This window comes from Salmo trutta, chromosome 1, assembly GCF_901001165.1.
Source record: "Salmo trutta chromosome 1, fSalTru1.1, whole genome shotgun sequence".
NCBI lineage: Eukaryota > Metazoa > Chordata > Actinopteri > Salmoniformes > Salmonidae > Salmo > Salmo trutta.
This window is the reverse complement of record NC_042957.1, coordinates 79,285,735-79,311,208: the sequence shown is the minus strand read 5'-3', so window position 1 is coordinate 79,311,208 and position 25,474 is coordinate 79,285,735. Positions and strand designations below refer to the sequence as shown.

Genomic DNA, 25,474 nt, shown 5'->3' with positions numbered 1-25,474 from the left:
TTCTTGCAGACCCCCTCCTCCTCCTCCTCCTCCTCCTCCTCCTCCTCCTCCTCGCCCCGACTCTCTCAGAAGAGGGTGCACTTCTTGCGGCGCTTTTTGATTGGCGGCGGGCACAGGACGGCCCGGATGGACTCGTCAAAAACGGTCTTCAGCCCCCTCTGGGTCAGGGCTGAGCACTCCAGGTACTTCACCGCACCTGTAGGGGACAGGAGACAGCCAATCAGAGAAGGGGATGAGGACTGACACACATCCAATTGGTCAGTCAGAAACTTGGACTCAAAATAGGTGAGTTCAGACACAGACACAGGTGAAACACATTCAGACACACTACATCCTCGCACTCTTTCTCAAACCAAACCCCCCCCCCCCCCCCCCACAGACACCCACCTATCTCCCGTGCCATGGCCAGGCCCTGAGGGTAGGTGATTGGGGACAACTTCTTGTCCCTCAGCCTCTCAATAGTGTCCTTGTCGTCCCTCAGGTCCAGCTTCGTTCCCACCAGGATGATGGGGGTGTTGGGGCAGTGGTGACGCACTTCCGGGTACCACTGTTCAAGGTCACATACAGGTCAAAGGTCAAGGGTTCATTTTAATTTAATTTGAACCTTTATTTAACTAGGCAAGTCAGTTAAGAAAAAAATCTTATTTACAATGACGGCCTACCCCGTCCAAACCCAGACGATACTGGGCCAATTGTACGCTGCCCTATGGTACTCCCAATCATGTCCAGTTGAGATACAGCCTGGATTTGAACCAGGGTGTCTGTCGTGACGCCTCTAGCACTGAGATGCAGTGCCTTAGACCGTAATTGTAAATAAGAATATGTTCTTAACTGACTTGCCTAGTTAAAATTTTTTAAATGTAATAAAAATGAACCCTTGACCTCTGAGCTCTATGTGACCTTGAACAGTGGTACCCGGAAGTTCCACAGTTAAGATCATTAAGGTCAAAGGGTTATAAGGTCTTAAAAGGTCAACCTACATAAAGAGGTTATGGAGTTGGGCCATCAGCCCAAACAGCAACATGAATGAACACAATGTAACACTGTACAATGTGGTGCTGACAATATTAGTGATATTACCATTACTGTTATTTAGCAGGGTGATAAAGATACTCACCTTAGCTCTGACGTTCTCAAAGGAGGCAGGGCTCACCAGAGAGAAACATGTCAAGAACACGTCCTGTTCGGACAATACACAGAAAACAGACAGTGTATTAAACAGGCTAATTAAACAACAAACACTGCATGAAAAAAACTGCGTTGGACTCTGTGATTTCTGTGTCTCAGTGACTCTCTAGGTTCTGTATAGAAAAGGACAGCAGCTGGAGAGACTAAAGGATGCGTTGGTATTCAGAGCAGGTACGGTAACCTTACAGAGGGGCTGGAGGAGTCTGGAGCTGGGGCCTCGTAATGCAACACCAGTGTGTGTGTGTGTGCAGGGGTTCCTCTGGACAGGGAGGCAGACAGGATGTATTAATGAGGCAGACAGGATGTGTTACTGAGGCAGACAGGATGTGTTACTGAGGCAGACAGGATGTATTACTGAGGCAGACAGGATGTATTACTGAGGCAGACAGGATGTATTACTGAGGCAGACAGGATGTATTACTGAGGCAGACAGGATGTATTAATGAGGCAGACAGGATGTATTACTGAGGCAGACAAGATGTATTAATGAGGCAGACAGGATGTATTACTGAGGCAGACAGGATGTATTAATGAGGCAGACAGGATGTATTAATGAGGCAGACAGGATGTATTACTGAGGCAGACAATATGTATTAATGAGGCAGACAGGATGTATTAATGAGGCAGACAGGATGTATTAATGAGGCAGACAGGATGTATTAATGAGGCAGACAGGATGTATTACTGAGGCAGACAGGATGTATTACTGAGGCAGACAGGATGTATTAATGAGGCAGACAGGATGTATTACTGAGGCAGACAGGATGTATTAATGAGGCAGACAGGATGTATTACTGAGGCAGACAGGATGTATTAATGAGGCAGACAGGATGTATTAATGAGGCAGACAGGATGTATTACTGAGGCAGACAGGATGTATTGATGAGGCAGACAGGATGTATTACTGAGGCAGACAGGATGTATTACTGAGGCAGACAGGATGTATTAATGAGGCAGACAGGATGTATTAATGAGGCAGACAGGATGTATTAATGAGGCAGACAGGATGTATTACTGAGGCAGACAAGATGTATTAATGAGGCAGACAGGATGTATTAATGAGGCAGACAGGATGTTATACTGAGGCAGACAGGATGTATTACTGAGGCAGACAGGATGTATTACTGAGGCAGACAGGATGTATTAATGAGGCAGACAGGATGTATTAATGAGGCAGACAGGATGTATTACTGAGGCAGACAGGATGTATTACTGAGGCAGACAGGATGTATTAATGAGGCAGACAGGATGTATTAATGAGGCAGACAGGATGTATTACTGAGGCAGACAGGATGTATTACTGAGGCAGACAGGATGTATTAATGAGGCAGACAGGATGTATTACTGAGGCAGACAGGATGTATTAATGAGGCAGACAGGATGTATTACTGAGGCAGACAGGATGTATTACTGAGGCAGACAGGATGTATTAATGAGGCAGACAGGATGTATTACTGAGGCAGACAGGATGTATTACTGAGGCAGACAGGATGTATTACTGAGGCAGACAGGATGTATTAATGAGGCAGACAGGATGTATTAATGAGGCAGACAGGATGTATTACTGAGGCAGACAGGATGTATTACTGAGGCAGACAGGATGTATTACTGAGGCAGACAGGATGTATTACTGAGGCAGACAGGATGTATGTATTAATGAGGCAGACAGGATGTATTACTGAGGCAGGCAGGATGTATTAATGAGGCAGACAGGATGTATTAATGTGTTATAACAACACCACTCAGTAATCCTGGTGGTTGGCCTGTCACTGGTCTGACTATTATATATATTTTATTTCACCTTTATTTAACCAGGTAGGCCAGTTGAGAACAAGTTCTCATTTACAACTGCGACCTGGCCAAGATAAAGCAAAGCAGTGCGACAAAAACAACAACACAGAGTTACACATGGAGTAAAACAAACGTACAGTCAATAACACAATAGAAAAATCTATGTACAGTGTGTGCAAATGTAGTAAGATTAGGGAGGTAAGGCAATAAATAGGCCATAGAGGCAAAATAATTACAATTTAGCATTAACACTGGTGATAGATGTGCAGATGATGATGTGCAAGTAGAGATACTGGGGTGCAAAAGAGCAACAAAAAAATAAGGTATTTGGTATTTGTAGTTGTCCACATATTCTAAGTCAGAACCGTCCAGAGTAGTGATGCTAGTGGGCAGCGATCGGTTGAAGAGCATGCATTTAGTTTTACTAGCATTTAAAAGCAGTTGGAGGCAACGGAAAAAATGTTGTATGACATTGAAGCTCATTTGGAGGTTTGTTAACACAGTGTCCAAAGAAGGGCCAGATGTATACAGAATGGTGTCGTCTGCGTAGAGGTGGTTTAGAGAGTCACCAGCAGCAAGAGTGACATCATTGATATATACAGACAAAAGAGTCGGCCCGAGAATTGAACCCTGTGGTGCCCCCATAGAGACTGCCAGAGGTCCGGACAACAGGCCCTCCGATTTGACACACTGAACTGATTTTGAAAAGTACAGCAGAGGTGTATTTAGAGGGCAAGTTGGTCAGGATGATATCTATGAGGGTGCCTATGATTACGGATTTAGGGTTGTACCTGGTAGGTTCCTTGATCATTTGTGTGAGAATATGACTATTCTCCTCTCTGGCTGGGATGGGTGGAACGTTAAAATAGCACCCCTAATCATTTTCTCTGAAGCAGCAGCCAGGCAGGCAGGAAGCTGTGTGTCTGACGGAGCCACCACTGGCGAGATAATGAGGAAAACAGTGGAATAACAGGAAACTGTGTGGAGAATGAGTTAAGCAGAACCAGGAAGACACAAGATGGAGGATGTGGAATGTGTATGAGTGATAATGAATGAGAGATGTGTGAGTGAGTGAGTGAGTGAGTGAGTGAGTGAGTGAGTGAGTGAGTGAGTGAGTTACCGTCTGTGGATAGGACAGTGGTCTGAGCCTGTCATAGTCCTCCTGTCCTGCAGTATCCCACAGTCCCAGATTCACTGGTTTCCCATCTACCATCACATTGGCAGAGTAGTTGTCAAACCTGAGGACAGGATGTTGTTCAGAGAAGTACACACACACACAAACAGGCATGCACACACACACACACACACACACACACACACACACACACACACACACACACACACACACACACACACACACACACACAAACAGGCATGCACACACACACACACACACACACACACACACACACACACACACACACACACACACACACACACACACACACACACAAACAGGCATGCACACACACACACACACACACACACACACACACACACACACACACACACACACACACACACACACACACACACACAAACAGGCATGCACGCACACACACACACACACACACAAACAGGCATGCACACACACACACACACACACACACACACACACACACACACAAACAGGCATGCACACACACACACACACACGCACACACACACACGCACGCACACACACACAAACAGGCATGCACGCACGCACACACACACACACACACACACACACAAACAGGCATGCACACACACACACACGCACACACACACGCACGCACACACACGCACGCACACAAACAGGCATGCATACACACAAAAACAGGCATGCGCATATATGCACGCACGCACGCACGCACGCACGCACACACACACACACACGCACACACACACACACACACACACACACGCACACACACACGCACGCACGCACGCACACACACACACACACCGTTATTGTAGTGAAGCTTCATGCTATGATACTCACACTGTGGGGATGTATTCTCCAGGGAAGGCATTGGTGGTATAGCTGATGAGAAGACATGTCTTTCCCACCGCTCTGAGAGAGAGAGAATGCCATGTTTGTTCATTTTACTTTTGTATATTATCTACTTCACTTGCTTTGGCAATGTAAACATGTGTTTCCCATATCAATAAAACCCTTTAAACTGAAAAATGAATTGAGAGAGAGAGAGCGAGAGAGAGAGAGCGAGAGATAGAGGGGGAGAGAGAGAGGGAGAGAGAGAGAAGAGAGAGAGATAGAGAGGGGTAGAGAGAGATCGAGGGATAGAGAGAGAGAGAGAGATAGAGGGGGAGAGAGAGAGAGAGAAGAGAGAGAGATAGAGAGAGAGAGATAGAGGGGGAGAGAGAGATCGAGGGATAGGGATACAGATATATAGAGATATATATAGAGAGAGAGATAGAGAGAGAGAGATAGAGATATATATATATATATATATATATATAGAGGGGGAGAGAGGGATATATAGAGATATATATAGAGAGAGGGATAGAGAGAGAGATAGAGAGAGAGAGATAGGGATATATATATATATATAGAGAGAGAGAGGGATATATAGAGAGAGTAATCAAATCAATAAATAAAGGCTGAAGGCTGTGTATGGTTGTTTGGCAGTGTGTGTGTGTGTGAACACAGACACTGTCCTACATAGCCTTCTGGCTAGGGGGCACATTGGCAGACCACAGCTGCCTTGCTATGTTGTTGTGTTGTCTCTCTTTATGTAGTGTTGTCTCTCTTGTCGTGATGTGTGTTTTGTCCTATATTTATGTTTTATTTATTTGTTATTTTTAATCCCAGCCCCCGTCCCCACAGGAGGCCTTTTGCCTTTTGGTAGGCCGTCATTGTAAATAAGAATTAGTTCTTAATTGACTTGCCTAGTTAAATAAAGGTTAAATAAAGACGCCACTTCACATCATTACATCTGTGTGTGTGTGTGTGTGTGTGTGTGTGTGTGTGTGTGTGTGTGTGTGTGTGTGTGTGTTGCCCATCCCCTAAAAAATCCTAGACAGGGCCCCTCACACCCCTGTTTAGCTATGCTATGCAGTCCAGTCACCCTACTTCCACACACCACCCAAGATCTACGCAGCATCTGCACCGCATCACAATGTAGCAGAAGTCAAATAAACCAGTCTTTCAATGATGTCTATGGTAGAAAGGCTTTATAAACCCGGTATATCGCATAGGTGCCCATGTCCATCGGTAGCCCGTGCCTCCGTAGGAGCTGCTGGCTGTGTGAAAGCATTACATCGTTTAATGAGTCTCAGCCAAGACCGCCCAGCGACATTTCTGCAACTATGCACATATTCATGTATATTTCACAATTTTGCTCCAAAAAAAAAAGACTAATATGGGTTTCCAAATGTTGTTAATCCGAGAAGCTTTAGTTAGTTGTTTTTATATTTCAATGAAACCTTCAAATAGCTTTAGTTCAATTTCAGACAGAATATTTCACACCCGAACTTATGTATTGTGCAAAACCTGGCAAATACATTGATAACATGAAATCACAAAGTAGGCTAACAAAATAAAAATGTAATTGCTCAACATTCATTAGACGCTCACGCACTGATGAGAGAGCGGATTCTAGCGAACTGAAAGCCAACCCGTTCAACCCGCTGTAGCCCCAGCCCTTACTGCAACAATTGCCCTCACAGACTCGTAAAAAGGACACATTTTCAGCCTAAACACACACAAAAGGTCTTACCCATCGCCCACCACGACGCATTTGATGGCCTGCATTTTGCAGAGGGTGGTGGTATCCAACGACTGACTTTTCCCTGCGTTTAAAATGGCAAATTGTTTATAATTTCTGATATCGCTAATAATAAGTGAATTGGTACAGGTCCTCGCGACCAGGCTGCAGTAGCGGAGGGGAGGCAGTGTCGAATCCCGGCGGAACCTCCCGGAAAAGACCGAACGTGTTTAAAGGGAAAGTTGTATTTTTCCTCTGACAGCAGTTGAACTCTGTAGATGACAATGGTGCTTCCCAAATTACACCCTATTCCCTATGTAGTACACTACAGGCCCACAGGGTTCTGGTCAAAAGTAGTGCACTACATAGGGATTAAGGGGCAATTTGGGACATATCCCATGTGTCCAGTGGGTTCCTCTGTAGTGACTATGTGCAGAGTTATGGTGATGAAGGGCATCAGAATGAACATACACACACACACACACACACACACACACACACACACACAGAGAGACACACCTCAAACAAACCATCAATAACCACAGGTGACACACTTTGTAAGAATGTATTTGTTTTATTGCTTGACCTGCCATTAGGACACCCTAAACCAAAAGGATTATAACTGAGCACAAACAGTAAAACAAACCTTGTACAGTCATAATCATCATCATCATAATAAAATGGTCCTCTGGCCACCCTATTCCCTACATAGACCACTTCCTCTTCCCTAAACAGACACCCTATTCCCTACATAGACCACTTCCTCTTCCCTAAACAGACACCCTATTCCTGACCAGGGCTCTAAAGTAGTGCACTATAAAAGGAAAAAGGTTCCATTTGGGACGCATCCCGCAGGCCTTGTCAAACGTCAATGAGAGCTTGAAGGCCACGTCCCAAATCACCACCCTTTTTCCTCTCCTGAAATGTGGACTTGCACACTTTTTTTTTGCATGGACTTAGCAATGCTGGAAACTTCCCTCCTCCCTCCAGCCAATGCTTATACCAATCCCATGCTTTTAAATCTACGACAGGGAGTGTGCAAGCCAAGTGGGCACTATGTGAGCAAGGAAGAGAATTGGGACGTAGCCGAAGAATGGGAGCACTAAACAAGAGTGGGCCCAATCCTAAACCAAAAACCTTGACCCCCTATTCCCTACTCTAGATAGGAAAGGATTGGATAGGTACAAGCCATATGGTAACAGCTCCACCGTGCCCTCTGATAGGATAGGTGGAGTTGTGAGCCACCTCCATGACACCGTGCTGACCCTGACCCAGGGCCCGTCTGACCCTGGACTTACTCCAGAGACCATCCTCAGCCTTCCTCTCTGACAGCCTCCCTCCGATGACCACTCAAGCCATGAACTTTCCGACCCTCTCATGAACTTCCATCTGATGAACGATGTATTTTTCTAAATTGCTAGTCTTTTTGTGCGTTGCTTTACATTTACATTTTACATTTTAGTCATTTAGCAGACGCTCTTATCCAGAGCGACTTACAGTAGTGAACACATACATTTCATACAATTTTTTAAATATTTTTTCGTAGTGGCCCCCCGTGGGAATCGAACCCACAACCCTGGCGTTGCAAACACCATGCTCTACCAACTGAGCTACAGGGAAGGCTTTAAAGCACTTTGAGATTCTTTATGTAATAACAGCACTATAAGAGTTTCATTATTATATTGCTGATACCCATCCAATCCTCTCAGTTCTGCAATAGTGCCCAAAGGGTAGGATGTAGGAATAGGGGTTGATTTGGGACACACAATATTTCTCTAAACCAGGGGTGCCCAGCTGTGGTCCTGGGGGCCATCTGCAGTGTTTTCTGCTTTACTTACTAACCTTTTAAAGGTGGCCTCAGCGATATGGCGTAGATGTAGACAGTAAACAGCACAGTGGGTCAATTTCCACAACTAAGAGCGTTGAAGCACGAAGCTCAACTTGTCCTCTGTTTTGGTGCCCTGGCTACCACTCTGTAGTGAACACGTGTACATGCACAGATACTGTGTGAGAGAGAAGTGTTGCATCTCGCTCATCTTAGTATCTTAAGTTGTTGCTCGTGGCAACATCATTTCACAGAGTCTAACTTTAAAATCACAGACTAATTTTGACCTGGGCCACCAGGTGTGTGTGTGTGTGTGTGCACTCTATCCAATCAATGATATTACTTAATCAATTTAGTGCCAGGGACAAATGAAAACCTGAGCTGTGGACCTCTGTTCTATAAGCCCTGATCACATGACCTAAGGCAAAACTATAGTCAACATCTCGGACTGTTTGGATTCTCGTACATACTGCACCTTACAGTTATTGTACTTACAGTGGCAGTGTTGCACATAGACCCTGGTAAAGCTATAATGGTGATTGTTGTTAGTGTGTCAGAAACACCTCACTGACTGTTCATCTATAGACAGAACACTGTACTTAAGGTTTCAGAATGACGGTAACTTTCCCAAGTTTTCCCAGAACTCCAACCAGGAAATTAACCAGAATTTGGCTACCCTAGTTGTTAGAGTGAATGAATGATCTACAAATAAATTAAAAACATGGAATGAGACAGAAACCACTAAATATAAAAGGTATAGAAAGGTGTTTGACTCTCTGATTGGTACATCAAATCTGTATGTGAGAAAGAAATGACAATAGCCACCCATTCTAGATTCCCCCACTGCTAGAGTTCTAGATTCCCCCAGGTCATCCCACTGCTAGAGTTCTAGATTCCCCCAAGTCCTCCCACTGCTAGAGTTCTAGATTCCCCCAGGTCCTCCCACTGCTAGAGTTCTAGATTCCCCCAAGTCCTCCCACTGCTGGAGTTCTAGATTCCCCCAGGTCCTCCCACTGCTAGAGTTCTAGATTCCCCCCAAGTCCTCCCACTGCTGGAGTTCTAGATTCCCCCAAGTCCTCCCACTGCTGGAGTTCTAGATTCCCCCCAAGTCCTCCCACTGCTAGAGTGCTAGATTCCCCCAAGTCCTCCCACTGCTGGAGTTCTAGATTCCCCCCAAGTCCTCCCACTGCTAGAGTTCTAGATTCCCCCAAGTCCTCCCACTGCTAGAGTTCTAGATTCCCCCAAGTCCTCCCACTGCTAGAGTTCTAGATTCCCCCCAAGTCCTCCCACTGCTAGAGTGCTAGATTCCCCCAAGTCCTCCCACTGCTGGAGTTCTAGATTCCCCCCAAGTCCTCCCACTGCTAGAGTGCTAGATTCCCCCAAGTCCTCCCACTGCTGGAGTTCTAGATTCCCCCCAAGTCCTCCCACTGCTGGAGTTCTAGATTCCTCCAAGTCCTCCCACTGCTGGACTTCCCCCATCAGATGCACTAGGGATTCATGAGGGCTATCAACCACTTCAGTAGGCAAGTTATACAACAAGCAGTAGCCTAGAATAGCTTACTACTTCATTTTACTCTGGCCTCCATGAGAGAACATAGAAAACCATCAACTAACATTATTTCAACATTGGGTGCAGGGCATCAACTAGATACACTGTGTGTGTCTGAAAAGGCACCCAATTCCCTATAAAGTGCACTACTTTGACCAGAGCCCAATGACACCCTATATAGTGCACTACTTTTGACCAGAGCCTATGGGGCTTTATATATAGGAAACAGAGTGGCATTTCAGACACGCACACAGCCTGACAAATAAAAAAAATCTAAATTTATTCACACAATAGACCAAGGACAGTTGAACAGTAAAAATGTAAAAACACCATAAATCGATCAACCATGAGATGTAACAAGGCCATGTCCATTCCCGACTGATACTAGTTCAGTTGGAAACCTTTTACCCAGGACAACACACCATGGTGGAAATAAAACACAACATTGCATGCCTCCAAAATGCCACCCCTATTGCCTATACAGCGCACTACTTAGTCAAAGGCAGTGCACTATATAAGGAATAGGGTTCCATTTGGAACACACACACACGTCCATAACAACAGATTGATTCAACAGTTACTTTCAGAGGACTAGTCTATACATGAAGGATTTGTATCCAAATCTCTATACATCACAGTTTTGATGGATTCCTTTATAATTTCCATGAAAATAACAGCAGTAACACTTTGGATAGCGTCAGGCTGGAGAGGGAAGGGAGTCTTACGCTAACGGTATACTATATAGTACGTTACAAAATATTCAGCAAAATTCTAAAAAATGGCAAATGTCCAGTAGTTGGGATTAGAACAAACATGGGTTTTTCAAAAGACAACAAAAATGGTTCAAACTAAAAATGGTTAGATAAATGTTAGACCCCAAACATTGAAAACACTCGCCTCCACGATGGTATGGAACCGGAATCCTTTTGGTTCTAATTGTTAATTCTAAGAGAGTGTGGATAGAACGCAACCAGGCACTTCTCAAAGATAGTTTATAACGATGGTTCAGTCTTGTAACTAACACTTCAATGAAGGGGTGAAAAACAGCCGTTTTCAGAAACAGACCTCCCGTGTGAAAAACATTTGAAAACGATAGCTTCCTAAACACCACTAGGTATGACACTGGACATGTACCATCCACGGGATGAAACAATACTATTAAAATCCACCAGGGTTGATATCAGAACGCTCCACATTCTTCATTCAACTACAGAGGTTGAATTAACGTTGAGTTGTAACATGTTTTCCTCACAACCGTCACCTGTTATAAAACCTCTTATTTAGAAGCTAAATGGACACATGTAGCACAAAGTGAAATACTAAACATCCCTTCAGACTGATCAACTTGACCCTGGTCAGAGTAACTTGATGTTCTGCCCAGATCTGCTTTCTGTGACCAACTACAAGTTGTTTTCCCTTTCCTGAAGGGAGCATTTTAACACACCCAGACACAATGACACGTATACGATCTATCCCAACGACCAGGGGGGGGGGGGGGGGGGGGGGGGGACAAGATGGGAAAGAGAGAGAAGGGGGGGTAGAGAGAGATAGAAACACTTCCAATAGGGAGAGAGCAGTCGCACCACTGGACCCTCAACATCAACCTCATGGTGTAGAAACCACAGCTTCTTAGTACCCTCAAAGAACATTCCAGAAAACAACTATAAAAAGTTAAGTATAAAGAACACATAAGCCTTTGGTGGATATCTATTCAAAACAACATTTCTCTCAAGATTGTCGTCCCCCCCCCCATCCCTCCCTCATAAGTCACTTTAGACTTGTCCCAGACATTAGGAATATCATGACACAATATCCTTAATATCATGACACAATATCCTTAATATCATGACACAATATCCTTAATGTTATGACACAATATCCTTAATGTCATGACACAATATCCTTAATATCATGACACAATATCCTTAATATCATGACACAATATCCTTAATATCATGACACAATATCCTTAATATCATGACACAATATCCTTAATGTCATGACACAATATCCTTAATGTCATGACACAATATCCTTAATGTCATGACACAATATCCTTAATATCATGACACAATATCCTTAATGTCATGACACAATATCCTTAATGTCATGACACAATATCCTTAATATCATGACACAATATCCTTAATATCATGACACAATATCCTTAATGTCAAGACACAATATCCTTAATGTCATGACACAATATCCTTAATATCATGACACAATATCCTTAATGTCATGACACAATATCCTTAATGTCATGACACAATATCCTTAATGTCATGACACAATATCCTTAATGTCATGACACAATATCCTTAATGTCATGACACAATATCCTTAATATCATGACACAATATCCTTAATGTCATGACACAATATCCTTAACATCATGACACAATATCCTTAACGTCATGACACAATATCCTTAACGTCATGACACAATATCCTTAACGTCATGACACAATATCCTTAACATCATGACACAATATCCTTAATATCAAGACACAATATCCTTAATATCATGACACAATATCCTTAATGTCATGACACAATATCCTTAATATCATGACACAATATCCTTAATATCAAGACACAATATCCTTAATATCATGACACAATATCCTTAATATCATGACACAATATCCTTAATATCAAGACACAATATCCTTAATATCATGACACAATATCCTTAATATCATGACACAATATCCTTAATATCATGACACAATATCCTTAATATCATGACACAATATCCTTAATATCATGACACAATATCCTTAATATCAAGACACAATATCCTTAATGTCATGACACAATATCCTTAATATCAAGACACAATATCCTTAATGTCATGACACATTTGCGGTTCCAATTCAATCCTTCGCTCTTCCTTACAAGTCACAAAGGAACATTTCTTTGTGACATCATGGCCCCTGGGTGATGTCCACTGTAAGCCGACTCATGGTGTCTCTAGTCCACACATTACAAGGTCTTCTGGACCCTAACGAGGACAGACTCATGGTGTCTCTAGTCCACACATTACAAGGTCTTCTGGACCCTAACCAGGACAGACTCATGGTGTCTAGTCCACACATTACAAGGTCTTCTGGACCCTAACCAGGACAGACTCATGGTGTCTCTAGGTCTTAGTTTTGACCCGGTGTCAGAGAGAACACTGGGTGAACAGTAATGAAACTAACCCCAATGGAACCGCATTGTAATTCTATTGGAACCCTGGGTCTGAACAGACCCTCTCCAACCTGTTACCGTCTGAACACTACAGAGACAACTCATCCTGTCTTCATAGTTGACATTAAAATACTACAGAAATATTGTGCCCTCCAACAGAGTTCATTGCATACGTGTCAAATCAAATGAATCTGGGTTCATAGTAAATACAATAACACCAGAACAACAACAAAGTCCCAGCCAAGTGATCTGGAGCCCCGGGTGGAGGGTTAGAAACATGAAGAAAATAAACAGATCATTGGTGGAACCCGTTGTTAAGGAAGGAGGGACGAGCCGGGGGGGGGCGTAAAGGGGGGAGGGGCCAGAGGGCGAAGGAGTGGAGGGAGAGAGCGATAGAAGAATGGAGGGACTCAGACGGAGAGAGAGACGAAGCTGTTGTACTGCTGAATGTTCCTCTTCAGGATGTCTGAGCAGGGTCCCAGAACGCGTTCGAACCGCGGGCGGTCCAGCTTCACACACTTCAGAGGGCCGCGGGAGACCACGGTCGCAGCACGGGGACGGTTCATCAACAGGGCGATCTCACCTGGGACAGACGGAGAAGAGGACAACTATTACAAAAGTCCCTGTCACATGCCACACACTGACCGCAATGGAGTTGGTAAGAGCACAAACTGATCTGGGACCAGGCTATCGTAGGAGACCACTGATCTGGGACCAGGCTATAGAAGGAGACCACTGATCTGGGACCAGGCTAGGTAGTCCAGTCAGTCCACTCACCAAAATAGTCCGAGGGCCCCAGTCTGCCCACCTCCACAAACTCTTCATTCTCTGACCGTCTCTGGAGCACGGCCGCTGAACCCTGAACACACACAGGAAGAGAAACTCAGGAACAAAAAGCACATAACCCAGAAGACCTGTGAGGGTGAGAGGGCACAACACAGGTCAAAGTTGAGGTTAAAAGATGGTGATACCTTGTTGATGCCGTTTCCCTGAGAGAGAGACAGAGACAGAGAGAAAGAGACAGAGAGAAAGAGACAGAGAGAAAGAGACAGAGAGAAAGAGACAGAGAGAAAGAGACAGAGAGAGCGAGACAGAGAGAGAGACAGAGAGAGAGACAGAGAGAGAGACAGAGAGAGAGACAGAGAGAGAGACGAGAGAGAGAGACACGAGAGAGAGAGAGACGAGAGAGAGAGAGACGAGAGAGAGAGAGACGAGAGACGAGAGACAGAGAGAGAGACAGAGAGAGAGACAGAGAGAGAGGACGAGAGAGAGAGACAGAGAGAGAGACAGAGAGAGAGAGCAGAGACAGAGAGAGAGACAGAGAGAGAGACAGAGAGAGAGACAGAGAGAGAGACAGAGAGAGAGACAGACAGAGAGAGAGACAAGAGAGAAGAACTAGAGAGAGAGAACGAAGAGAGAGATAGACGGAGAGAGAGAGAGACGAGAGAGAGGAGAACGAGAGTAGAGAGAGACGAGGAGAGAAGAGACGAGAGAGAGAGAGACGAGAGAGAGAGAGACGAGAGAGAGAAAGAAGAGAAGAGAGAGAGAAGAGAGAGAGAGAGACGAGAGAAGAGAGACTAGAGAGAGAGAGAGACAGATAGAGAGAGACGAGAAGAGAGAGACGAGAGAGAGAAGAGACGAGAGAGAGAGACAGAGAGAGACGAGAGAGAGAGACGAGAGAGAGAGAGACGAGAGAGAGACGAGAGAGAGAGAGACGAGAGAGAGACGAGAGAGACGAGAGAGACGAGAGAGACGAGAGAGACGAGAGAGACGAGAGAGACGAGAGAGACGAGAGAGAGAGAGAGACGAGAGAGGAGAGAGAGGAGAGAGAGACGAGAGAGACGAGAGAGAGACGAGAGAGAGACGAGAGAGACGAGAGAGAGACGAGAGAGAGACGAGAGAGACGAGAGAGACGAGAGAGAGAGAGAGAGACGAGAGAGAGACGAGAGAGACGAGAGAGACGAGAGAGACGAGAGAGACGAGAGAGAGAGACGAGAGAGACCGAGAGAGAGACCGAGAGAGAGACGAGAGAGAGACGAGAGAGAGACGAGAGAGACGAGAGAGAGACGAGAGAGAGACGAGAGAGAGACGAGAGAGAGACGAGAGAGACGAGAGAGACGAGAGAGACGAAGAGCGAGAGAGACAGAGAGAGAGAGAGACAGAGAGAGAGAGAGACAGAGAGAGAGAGAGACAGAGAGACAGAGAGACAGAGAGACAGAGAGACAGAGAGACAGAGAGACAGAGAGAGAGACAGACGAGAGAGAGAGAGAGACAGACGAGAGAGAGAGAGAGACAGACGAGAGAGAGAGAGAGACAGACGAGAGAGAGAGAGAGACGAGAGAGAGAGAAAGACAGAGAGAGAGAGAGAGAGACAGAGAGAGAGAGAACTCCCAAGCTCTTAGCACGGCAAACAAAAGTCTACAAGTTGAAAGACAGCATTTAGAAATAAAACAAAAGGTTGGCATAACATATTTCCCATGAGATATTCAAGGGTGCTTCTTCTCTGGTCTAACGATACAGGAAGAGAAAAGTAAACCTACACCTCTATTTTCAAGGAAACTAACTGGCTTCCGAGGGGCGGCAGCGGTCTAAGGCCCTGCATCTCAGTGCTAGAGGAGTCACTACAGACCCTGGTTCCATTCCAGGCTGTATCACAGCGGTCTAAGACCCTGCATCTCAGTGCTAGAGGAGTCACTACAGACCCTGGTTCGATTCCAGGCTGTATCACAGCGGTCTGAGGCTCTGCATCTCAGTGCTAGAGGAGTCACTACAGACCCTGGTTCCATTCCAGGCTGTATCACAGCGGTCTGAGGAGTCACTACAGACCCTGGTTCGATTCCAGGCTGTATCACAGCGGTCTGAGGCTCTGCATCTCAGTGCTAGAGGCGTCACTACAGACCCTGGTTCGATTCCAGGCTGTATCACAGCGGTCTAAGGCCCTGCATCTCAGTGCTAGAGGAGTCACTACAGACCCTGGTTCCATTCCAGGCTGTATCACAGCGGTCTAAGACCCTGCATCTCAGTGCTAGAGGAGTCACTACAGACCCTGGTTCCATTCCAGGCTGTATCACAGCGGTCTAAGACCCTGCATCTCAGTGCTAGAGGAGTCACTACAGACCCTGGTTCCATTCCAGGCTGTATCACAACCGGCCGTGATTGGGAGTCCCATAGGGCGGAGCACAATTGGCCCAGCGTTGTCCTGGGTTCGGCCGGGGTAGTCTGTCATTGTAAATAAGAATTTGTTCTTAACTGACTTGTCTAGTTAAATAAAGGTTAAATAAAATCCAAAAAGACAGACAGCATATTGCAGAGATAATCCTACCTCCAGGATGATGAAGAACTCATCTCCAGGTTCACCCTGAACCACGATCTCCTGTCCGTCCTCAAACTGAACGGTCTCCAGAGCATCAGCTACCGTCAGCCTCTCCCACTTGTCCAGAGACTCTGTAGAGGACCACAGACACACACTAAAGTCAGCCTCTCCCACTTGTCCAGAGACTCTGTAGAGGACCACAGACACACACTAAAGTCAGCCTCTCCCACTTGTCCAGAGACTCTGTAGAGGACCACAGACACACTAAAGTCAGCCTCTCCCACTTGTCCAGAGACTCTGTAGAGGACCACAGACACACACTAAAGTCAGCCTCTTCCACTTGTCCAGAGACTCTGTAGAGGACCACAGACACACACTAAAGTCAGCCTCTCCCACTTGTCCAGAGACTCTGTAGAGGACCACAGACACACACTAAAGTCAGCCTCTCCCACTTGTCCAGAGACTCTGTAGAGGACCACAGACACACACTAAAGTCAGCCTCTTCCACTTGTCCAGAGACTCTGTAGAGGACCACAGACACACACTAAAGTCAGCCTCTCCCACTTGTCCAGAGACTCTGTAGAGGACCACAGACACACACTAAAGTCAGCCTCTCCCACTTGTCCAGAGACTCTGTAGAGGACCACAGACACACTAAAGTCAGCCTCTCCCACTTGTCCAGAGACTCTGTAGAGGACCACAGACACACACTAAAGTCAGCCTCTTCCACTTGTCCAGAGACTCTGTAGAGGACCACAGACACACACTAAAGTCAGCCTCTCCCACTTGTCCAGAGACTCTGTAGAGGACCACAGACACACACTAAAGTCAGCCTCTTCCACTTGTCCAGAGACTCTGTAGAGGACCACAGACACACACACACTAAAGTCACCCTCTCCCACTTGTCCAGAGACTCTGTAGAGGACCACAGACAGACACTAAAGTCAGCCTCTCCCACTTGTCCAGAGACTCTGTAGAAGACCACAGACACACACTAAAGTCAGCCTCTCCCACTTGTCCAGAGACTCTGTAGAGGACCACAGACACACACTAAAGTCAGCCTCTCCCACTTGTCCAGAGACTCTGTAGAGGACCACAGACACACACTAAAGTCAGCCTCTTCCACTTGTCCAGAGACTCTGTAGAAGACCACAGACACACACTAAAGTCAGCCTCTCCCACTTGTCCAGAGACTCTGTAGAGGACCACAGACACACACTAAAGTCAGCCTCTTCCACTTGTCCAGAGACTCTGTAGAAGACCACAGACACACACTAAAGTCAGCCTCTCCCACTTGTCCAGAGACTCTGTAGAGGACCACAGACAGACACTAAAGTCAGCCTCTCCCACTTGTCCAGAGACTCTGTAGAGGACCACAGACACACACACACACTAAAGTCAGCCTGGCAGATGTTGATACACACACTGGCCACAGGGTGGCACCACTCAACAACACAGCAGAGGGGGAATGACAGGAAAGATCGCAGGCTGGGTTTGTTTGTAGCGACTCGATTCCATACATGGCCACCTACACCAAATAGGTAGGTAGCATGTCGTTAGACTGTTCTGACTCTTTGAACAGCTTGTTGGTCGAAGTCGTCATGTGTAGAATGTGTGACTCCTCACCTAAAATGGACACCTTGCTGAGGAACTCCTCATACATCTTACGCTTTCTCAAAGTGCTTCCCTGAAAGACACAGAGCGACAAGGAAACAGAGACAGAGCATGTTAAGTCCCATAATAACACCCAAATGTGTACTAACTGTGTTGAGATTCAGCCCCAGACATCTGGAATTCCTACCATTGTTAGAGACCTCTGAACGGCTAAACTGTCACCGTGTGAAAGCTCAGTAAACAGGAAATATATGGAGCCGATATGTTCAAACCAACGTCTCCCAATAATGTTGTTAGCAGGGAAAATAACACCTTATAACATTGTATATGAAATGATATCTACGTAGAGGTGAATTAACCCATTCTGCCAGTCAGCCAGCCTCACCATGAGTATCCTCCTGTAACTGTCTCTGTCGATGCCCCACAGTTTCACGTTGCTCTTGGCTCGGACCGTGGCGGCCCTGGGGGTCCCATAGATCAGGGCTAGCTCGCCAAAGCTGCCCCCCTCCCCAATATTGGTCACCCACTCATTGTTCACATACACCTGTGAGAGAGAGAGAGAGAGCGAGGGGCAAGAGGGAGAGAGCAACAACCTCACCATTGGAAATAGCTTTTCCTACAGTATGAACTTCTGTCAGTATTTGTCTTACAATATAATGTATTTTTAACAAACAGATGTACCACTATAGACCATAGGTATGTTGTGTACAGACTACCTATCTACCACTATAGACCATAGATATGTTGTGTACAGACTACCTATCTACCACTATAGACCATAGATATGTTGTGTACAGAGTACATATCTACCACTATAGACCATAGAGATGTTGTGTACAGACTACATATCTACCACTATAGACCATAGATATGTTGTGTACAGACTACCTATCTACCACTATAGACCATAGATATGTTGTGTACAGACTACCTATCTACCACTATAGACCATAGATATGTGTACAGACTACATATCTACCACTATAGACCATAGAGATGTTGTGTACAGAGTACATATCTACCACTATAGACCATAGAGATGTTGTGTACAGACTACATATCTACCACTATAGACCATAGAGATGTTGTGTACAGACTACATATCTACCACTATAGACCATAGATATGTTGTGTACAGACTACCTATCTACCACTATAGACCATAGAGATGTTGTGTACAGACTACCTATCTACCACTATAGACCATAGATATGTGTACAGACTACCTATCTACCACTATAGACAGGTAGTCCGTCTTCCCTACTGTACACAACAGTTGACCTAGCGTGCAGACAGAAAACAGGGACGTACATCCATCTCTCCCTGGTCAATGACGTAGAAGTTATCTCCCTCGTCACCTAGTGGGAAACAACCGCTGTTAGACATTCTGATCCAGCAGTAATGATGGTCATGTAGTCATGTTGAAACTACAGCCAGGAGATTTTCCTGGACAGGCCACGTGGCCATTAAAAACTTCCATGACTTCATGTCAAAGTAAAAAGGTAAAATGGCGTACCTTGCTGAATGACCGTCTCCCCGGCGATGTAGGTAACAGAAAACATGGCGTCAAAGATGTCACTGTGAAGAGTGGAGGTGGTGGACACAATGACTGGATCACCGTTACATCATTCTTTCATTTCACAGCACCAGTAGTACACTATTGTTTAACACACAATCCGTGAACAGCTGTACCTTCTCTCGTTGTCGTCCAGGTGGGCAAACAGCACGTTCTTCTCAATGGCTTTAGCCAGGGCGGCCATCGTTTTGTAGTCTTTAGGAATAACCTGCAGAGGCAGAAGGTACAGCTTCATTGATCACAAGCAAACTGCCTTCAATCGTTAGATTATATTGATAAGATTGAAGTAGTGGCCGAGGCCCGATTCTCCACCCTTCTCCTGAAGTGTACACTCCCACACTTTATCTGCATGGACTTCACCATGGTAAAACCAATGCTTAACCCAATCCTATGCTTTTAAATGCATGATGGGTAATGTGCAAGGGGACACTTGTGGAAAAGGGTGGATGATCAGGAAGTAGCCTAGAAGAAGTTGGTAGTAATAACTGTAGGGTCAGGTGCACCTGTAGCGATGCGTGATTGGCTGAGGGCTGACCCCCCCTGACCTTTCTGACATAGGAGGCGGCGTCTTCCTCTGTGTAGACCTCGGCGCTGATGGCACCGCGCCGCCGCCGCCCCTTCACCACGGGATTCATGGGAGGAGACACCTCATCCTCGCGGGAGTCAGAGCGAGAGTTGGACTTCTGCTGCTGTTGGTTCTGCTTAGCCTCCTCCTGGTGGGGGGGGGGGGCAGTTATAGTAGAATAGAACAGAGATCTTCACAGTCCAGAATGGACCTGGGGCTTACCCACCCAGACCCGATATACATAGATACTAATACAGAGGTCCGTACTGAATGGACCCGAAAACAACTAGACACGTTCCCTATAGACCTGGTCAGCAGGGGGAGGGAGGGAGGGGTGTCGCTCTAGCAGGGGGAGGGAGGGAGGGGTGTCGCTCTAGCAGGGGGAGGGAGGGAGGGGTGTCGCTCTAGCAGGGGGTGGGAGGGAGAGGTGTCGCTCTAGCAGGGGGAGGGAGAGGTGTCGCTCTAGCAGGGGGAGGGAGAGGTGTCGCTCTAGCAGGGGGAGGGAGAGGTGTCGCTCTAGCAGGGGGAGGGAGGGAGAGACAAGAGACAGCATAAAAACCAGGCTGACTTGAGCTATAGTAGACCAATAGCTGCCATAGATAGTTGATGATAAATAACCTAGGATTATGTAGTACCTGTCTTGACTGCATCAAACCCGGGAGAAGCTAGTTCAGCTAGCTAGGCTAACTGAGGCTGCGTGCGCTTTCTCATCCTACATTTACAAACAACAACTCCATTCAGAATATGAAGTAGCAGCCTGCCTGTTGGCTCTGGGTCGTTGTAGCCCATCTTTCTCCTTTAACTTTTAATTCAATCTTCCGTTGAGTAAATATCTCCTAAGTTTTGCCCCACACAGAGCGAGGCTCCATGACCATAGTCTATTGGCGCTTTGATGACTTGTGATTGGCCAACAAGCTACAGACGTAAAGCTCCACTTTTGTGAAAAGCAAGAGCAGCATCTCTCCCTCCCTTATTTAGGAGCACCTGCGCACCTACAAAAATGAAGGATTCTAGGACTCTTATTACCTCCAATGTTTCATTGTGCTCCGACATTTTTCCAACTTAGGCGCACACGTGCTCCTTGTAAAACAGGTCAGTGTAGAGCCCTGATACAGTGCATTCAGAAAGTATTCAGACCCCCTGACTCTCTGCAGATCCTCTCAATCTCTGTCAGGTTGGATGAGGAGCGTCGCTGCACAGCTATTTTCAGGTCTCTCCAAAGATGTTAAATCAGGGTCTAGTCCGGGCTCTGGCTGGGCCACTCAAGGACATTCAGAGACTTGTCCTGAATCCACCCCTGTGTTGTCTTGGCTGTGTGCTTAGTGTTGTTGTCCTGTTGGAAGGTGAACCTTCGCCTCAGTCTGAGGTCCTGAGCGCTCTGGAGCAGGTTTCCATCAAGGATCTCCGTACTTTGCTCCGTTCAGCTTTCCCCTCGATCCTGACTAGTCTCCCAGTCACAGCAGCTGAAAAACATCCCCACAGCATGATGCTGCCACCACCATGCTTCACCGTAGGGATGGTGCCAGGTTTCCTCCAGACGTGACACTTGGCATTCAGGCCAAAGAGTTCAATCTTGGTTTCATCAGACCAGAGAATCTTGTTTCTCAAGGTCTGACAGGCCTTTAGGTGCCTTTTGGCAAACTCCAAGCGGGATGTCATGTGCCTTTTACTGAGGAGTGGCTTCCATCTGGCCACTCTACCATAAAGGCCTAATTGGTGGAGTGCTGCAGTGAAGGTTGTCCTTCTGGAAGCTTCTCCCATCTCCACAGAAGAACTCTAGAGCTTTGTTAGAGTGAACAAGGCCCTTCTCTCCCGATTGCTCATTTTGGCCAGGCGGCCATCTCTAGGAAGAGTCTTGGTGGTTCCAAACTTCTTCCATTTAATAATGATGGAGGCCACTGTGTTCTTGGGGACCTTCAATGCTGCATAAATGTTTTGGTACCCTTTGTGCCTCAACACAATCCTGTCTTCGAGCTCTATGGACAATTCCTTCAACCTCATGGCTTGGTTTTTGCTCTGACATGCACTGTCAACTGTGGGACTTATATAGAAAGGTGTGTGCCTTTCCAAATCATGTCCAATCAATTTAATTTTACTACATTTTCTCCAATCAAGTTGTAGAAACATCTCAAGGATAATCAACAGAAACAGGATGCACCTGAGCTCAATTTCAAGTCTCATAGCAAAGAGTCTGAATACTTATGTAAATAAGGTATTTCTGTTTTTTATACATTTGCAACAATTTTTTTTCTCGAAAAACCTGTTTTTGCCTTTTCATTACGGGGTATTGTGATGCCATTACGGGGTATTGTGATGCCATTAAGGAGTATTGTGTGTAGATTGATAATTAATCCATATTAGAATAAGGCTGTAACGTAACAAAATGTGGAAACAGTCAAGGGGTCTGAATACACTGTAGTTGTAGAACAGTATAGAATATAGCAGTATTTACCTTCTTAGTGGGGAACACAGTAGAATAGAGCTCTGTTACTGTATACCCTTCTAGTGGGGAACACAGAGAGTAGAATAGAGCTCTATTACTGTATACCCTTCTAGTGGGGAACACAGAGTAGAATAGAGCTCTATTATTGTATACCCTTCTAGTGGGGAACACAGAGTAGAATAGAGCTCTATTATTGTATACCCTTCTAGTGGGGAACACACAGTAGAATAGAGCTCTATTACTGTTTACCCTTCTAGTGGGGAACACAGTAGAATAGAGCTCTATTACTGTATACCCTTCTAGTGGGGAACACAGTAGAATAGAGCTCTATTACTGTATACCCTTCTAGTGGGGAACACAGTAGAATAGAGCTCTATTACTGTATACCCTTCTAGCGGGAACACAGAGAGTAGAATAGAGCTCTATTACTGTATACCCTTCTAGTGGGGAACACAGAATATAATAGAGTTTTATTACTGTATACCATTAGAGCAGAGTAGGATTGGACTTTTCTGTCCACTGAGATGGATACTTGCCTTTGTTTACAAATATCAGCACACACATACACACAGGACCCTGCCCACCCAGACTCACCTTCTCCAGCCTCTCGAAGTACTCTCTGAGGAAGGCCATGGGTCTGTCTGGCCGGGAGGTACATAGCTGTACGATGCAGTCCTTCAGCAGCTGTTGGATGTTATGTTTCTGCACATACAGCTCACACTCCCTCAGACTCCTCTCCTCCTCACTGCTCGTACTGCCCGACGCCATCACACTCACAACCTATTGACCTGGGGACACAGACAGACAGATAAACACAGAGAAAACACATGCACAGGGAGACAGGTGTAGCAGGAGAGAGGGGGTAGTGTTTTATAAACAGAAAGAGAGAAACAGAAAAGCCGGTGTAGCAGGAGAGAGGGGGTAGTGTTTTATAAACAGAAAGAGAGAGAAACAGAAAAGCCTGTGTAGCAGGAGAGAGGGGGTAGTGTTTTATAGAGAGAAGTAGAAACAGAGGACAGTGAGAAGAGAACATGAGGGTGTAGAGAAAAAAAAGAGAGCATAATGATAAACAGAGTGAGGGAGGGAGGGAGGGAGGGAGGGAGGGAGGGAGGGAGGGAGGGAGGGAGAGAAACTTAACAAGGATGTGAAAAGTGGAGAGAGAGGACAAAACCTTATTGGTTTAGAGCAAGGGTGGGCGTTTTGAGAGAGAGTAAGAGAGGGGGGAGAGCGAGGGGGGTGGGGGAGAGAGGGTGGATCAACTCCCATATCTATTGGGTGAAATACCACAGTAGCAAGATTTGTGACCTGTTGCCACAAGAAAAGGGCAACCAGTGAAGAACAAACACCATTGTAAATACAACCCAAATGTATTTATTTTTCCACAGAGAGAAAGAGAAAGGGGGGAGAGACAAAGATTTGACACAAAGCTCCATTGTATCATCCCAACTCAAAATGTCAGGATAGCAGTAGACCACACCGCTGAACCAACGGACTAAACTCTCACTAGCATTCAACGGACATTGCAATGCATTATGTGGCAACCAGAACCAGTCTAGATCGCCACATTCGCCAACTCTCCCTATATAGCTAACCGTAGTTAGAGGGAGAACGCTACAAAACCATGACAGCAGCAGACAGGCATGTGACACCAGGGTGCGACGGAATTTTTCATAACCTGATTTATGGTGTGTGTGTGTGTACCCTACTGTATACTGAAAATGAGAGTTAAACGTTGACAATATATGAAGATCTCTCTCTCCAAGTAGAAATGTCCATAATCCCCATAAATTAATCAATTTGGGACTCAATTATGAAAATTAAATTGATCACATACAAGGGCAAACAAACACAGAGGCAACTAGCTACATATATAATGTCAACTGGAGTGTTGGCAAGCTACCTAACTACTTAGTAACTTGCACCGTACGACAAAACTACTGTCACAATAAACACCCAAGTGAAATGCTAGCTAGCTAATGGTAGTTAGCTGTGTCTTTCGAGTGCAGGCAACCATTCGTCTGTAGCTCGCAGCGGACCCTTGCTTAATATTCAGTAATAATGCATTTAATTTTTAATAACTGTTTGGAAAGCACAGGGGATTAATATTCTGAGAAATCCTGAAACGATTAACGTTAGCTAAAAGGCCCGCAGAGGTAAAAACAGCCATCTTGGAAACCTAGCTGTCTTGCTAGTAACGTTAGCCAACTTGCGTTATCATAACAAACGGGAAGACGGCGAGATACATACAGGTTATAAAAAAAGCAATATCCTCATACATGCAGCGCTCCAACACATACATCGCGATTATTTAGAACAAAATTAAGACAAACCGTTTACCAAACCAGATTGATAATGCTGTCTTTATTTCGGAAACTGACAGTTCTTCGTCCCTGTTTTTCCCCCTCGGTCCTTAGTTGGACGGCTGCCCTACCGGAATCAGGTTTGGACCAATCACTGCCTCGTTCTGGTATATACGTAACCTTAACTACCTTAAAGGGCAAGGCCTTTTTTTGCAGGGGCAGCAAGAATATCCAAATAGACTTGTCTCTTTGCATAGGCTTACCATTATAGGTAGAATTCTTGCTGTAATCTCAATAGATAAAAAACGTATTCGGTATCAGAACAAACTGAGTAAATATGATTTCTTCATGCATGCTTTCATAAATAATCTAGTGTGTCTGATCTCCAAACAATATGCTCACTAA

The 25,474-nt window shown here is 45.5% G+C and overlaps 2 protein-coding genes across 6 annotated transcripts; both read right to left on the bottom strand.

Moving 5' to 3' along the window:
• Positions 1 to 39: 39 nt before the first annotated feature.
• LOC115208641 (ras-related C3 botulinum toxin substrate 3-like) lies at positions 40 to 6,887 on the bottom strand. The gene is made up of 6 exons (XM_029776853.1): positions 6,702 to 6,887; positions 4,964 to 5,035; positions 4,100 to 4,217; positions 1,118 to 1,180; positions 388 to 547; positions 40 to 196 (listed from the first exon to the last, which is right to left on the bottom strand). Exons 1-6 carry the CDS (start codon positions 6,734 to 6,736, stop codon positions 66 to 68), a joined length of 579 nt encoding a protein of 192 aa, XP_029632713.1. The 5' UTR covers positions 6,737 to 6,887; the 3' UTR covers positions 40 to 65.
• A 5,721-nt stretch (positions 6,888 to 12,608) lies between these two features.
• On the bottom strand, positions 12,609 to 25,219 carry LOC115208611 (cAMP-dependent protein kinase type I-alpha regulatory subunit). 5 transcript variants are annotated; one of them, XM_029776822.1, is made up of 12 exons: positions 25,100 to 25,219; positions 23,364 to 23,557; positions 20,265 to 20,474; positions 19,878 to 19,969; positions 19,702 to 19,763; positions 19,497 to 19,543; positions 18,571 to 18,729; positions 18,198 to 18,258; positions 16,581 to 16,702; positions 14,230 to 14,247; positions 14,036 to 14,117; positions 12,609 to 13,841 (listed from the first exon to the last, which is right to left on the bottom strand). In XM_029776822.1, the coding sequence occupies exons 2-12, from the start codon at positions 23,535 to 23,537 to the stop codon at positions 13,669 to 13,671; spliced, it is 1,200 nt and encodes a 399-aa protein (XP_029632682.1). In that variant the 5' UTR covers positions 23,538 to 23,557; positions 25,100 to 25,219; the 3' UTR covers positions 12,609 to 13,668. The 5 variants fall into 5 exon arrangements, with proteins under 5 accessions (XP_029632682.1, XP_029632696.1, XP_029632674.1 ...); XM_029776836.1 differs by having other exon boundaries at positions 20,307 to 20,474; positions 25,107 to 25,219; XM_029776814.1 differs by having other exon boundaries at positions 25,107 to 25,218.
• Positions 25,220 to 25,474: the final 255 nt, after the last annotated feature.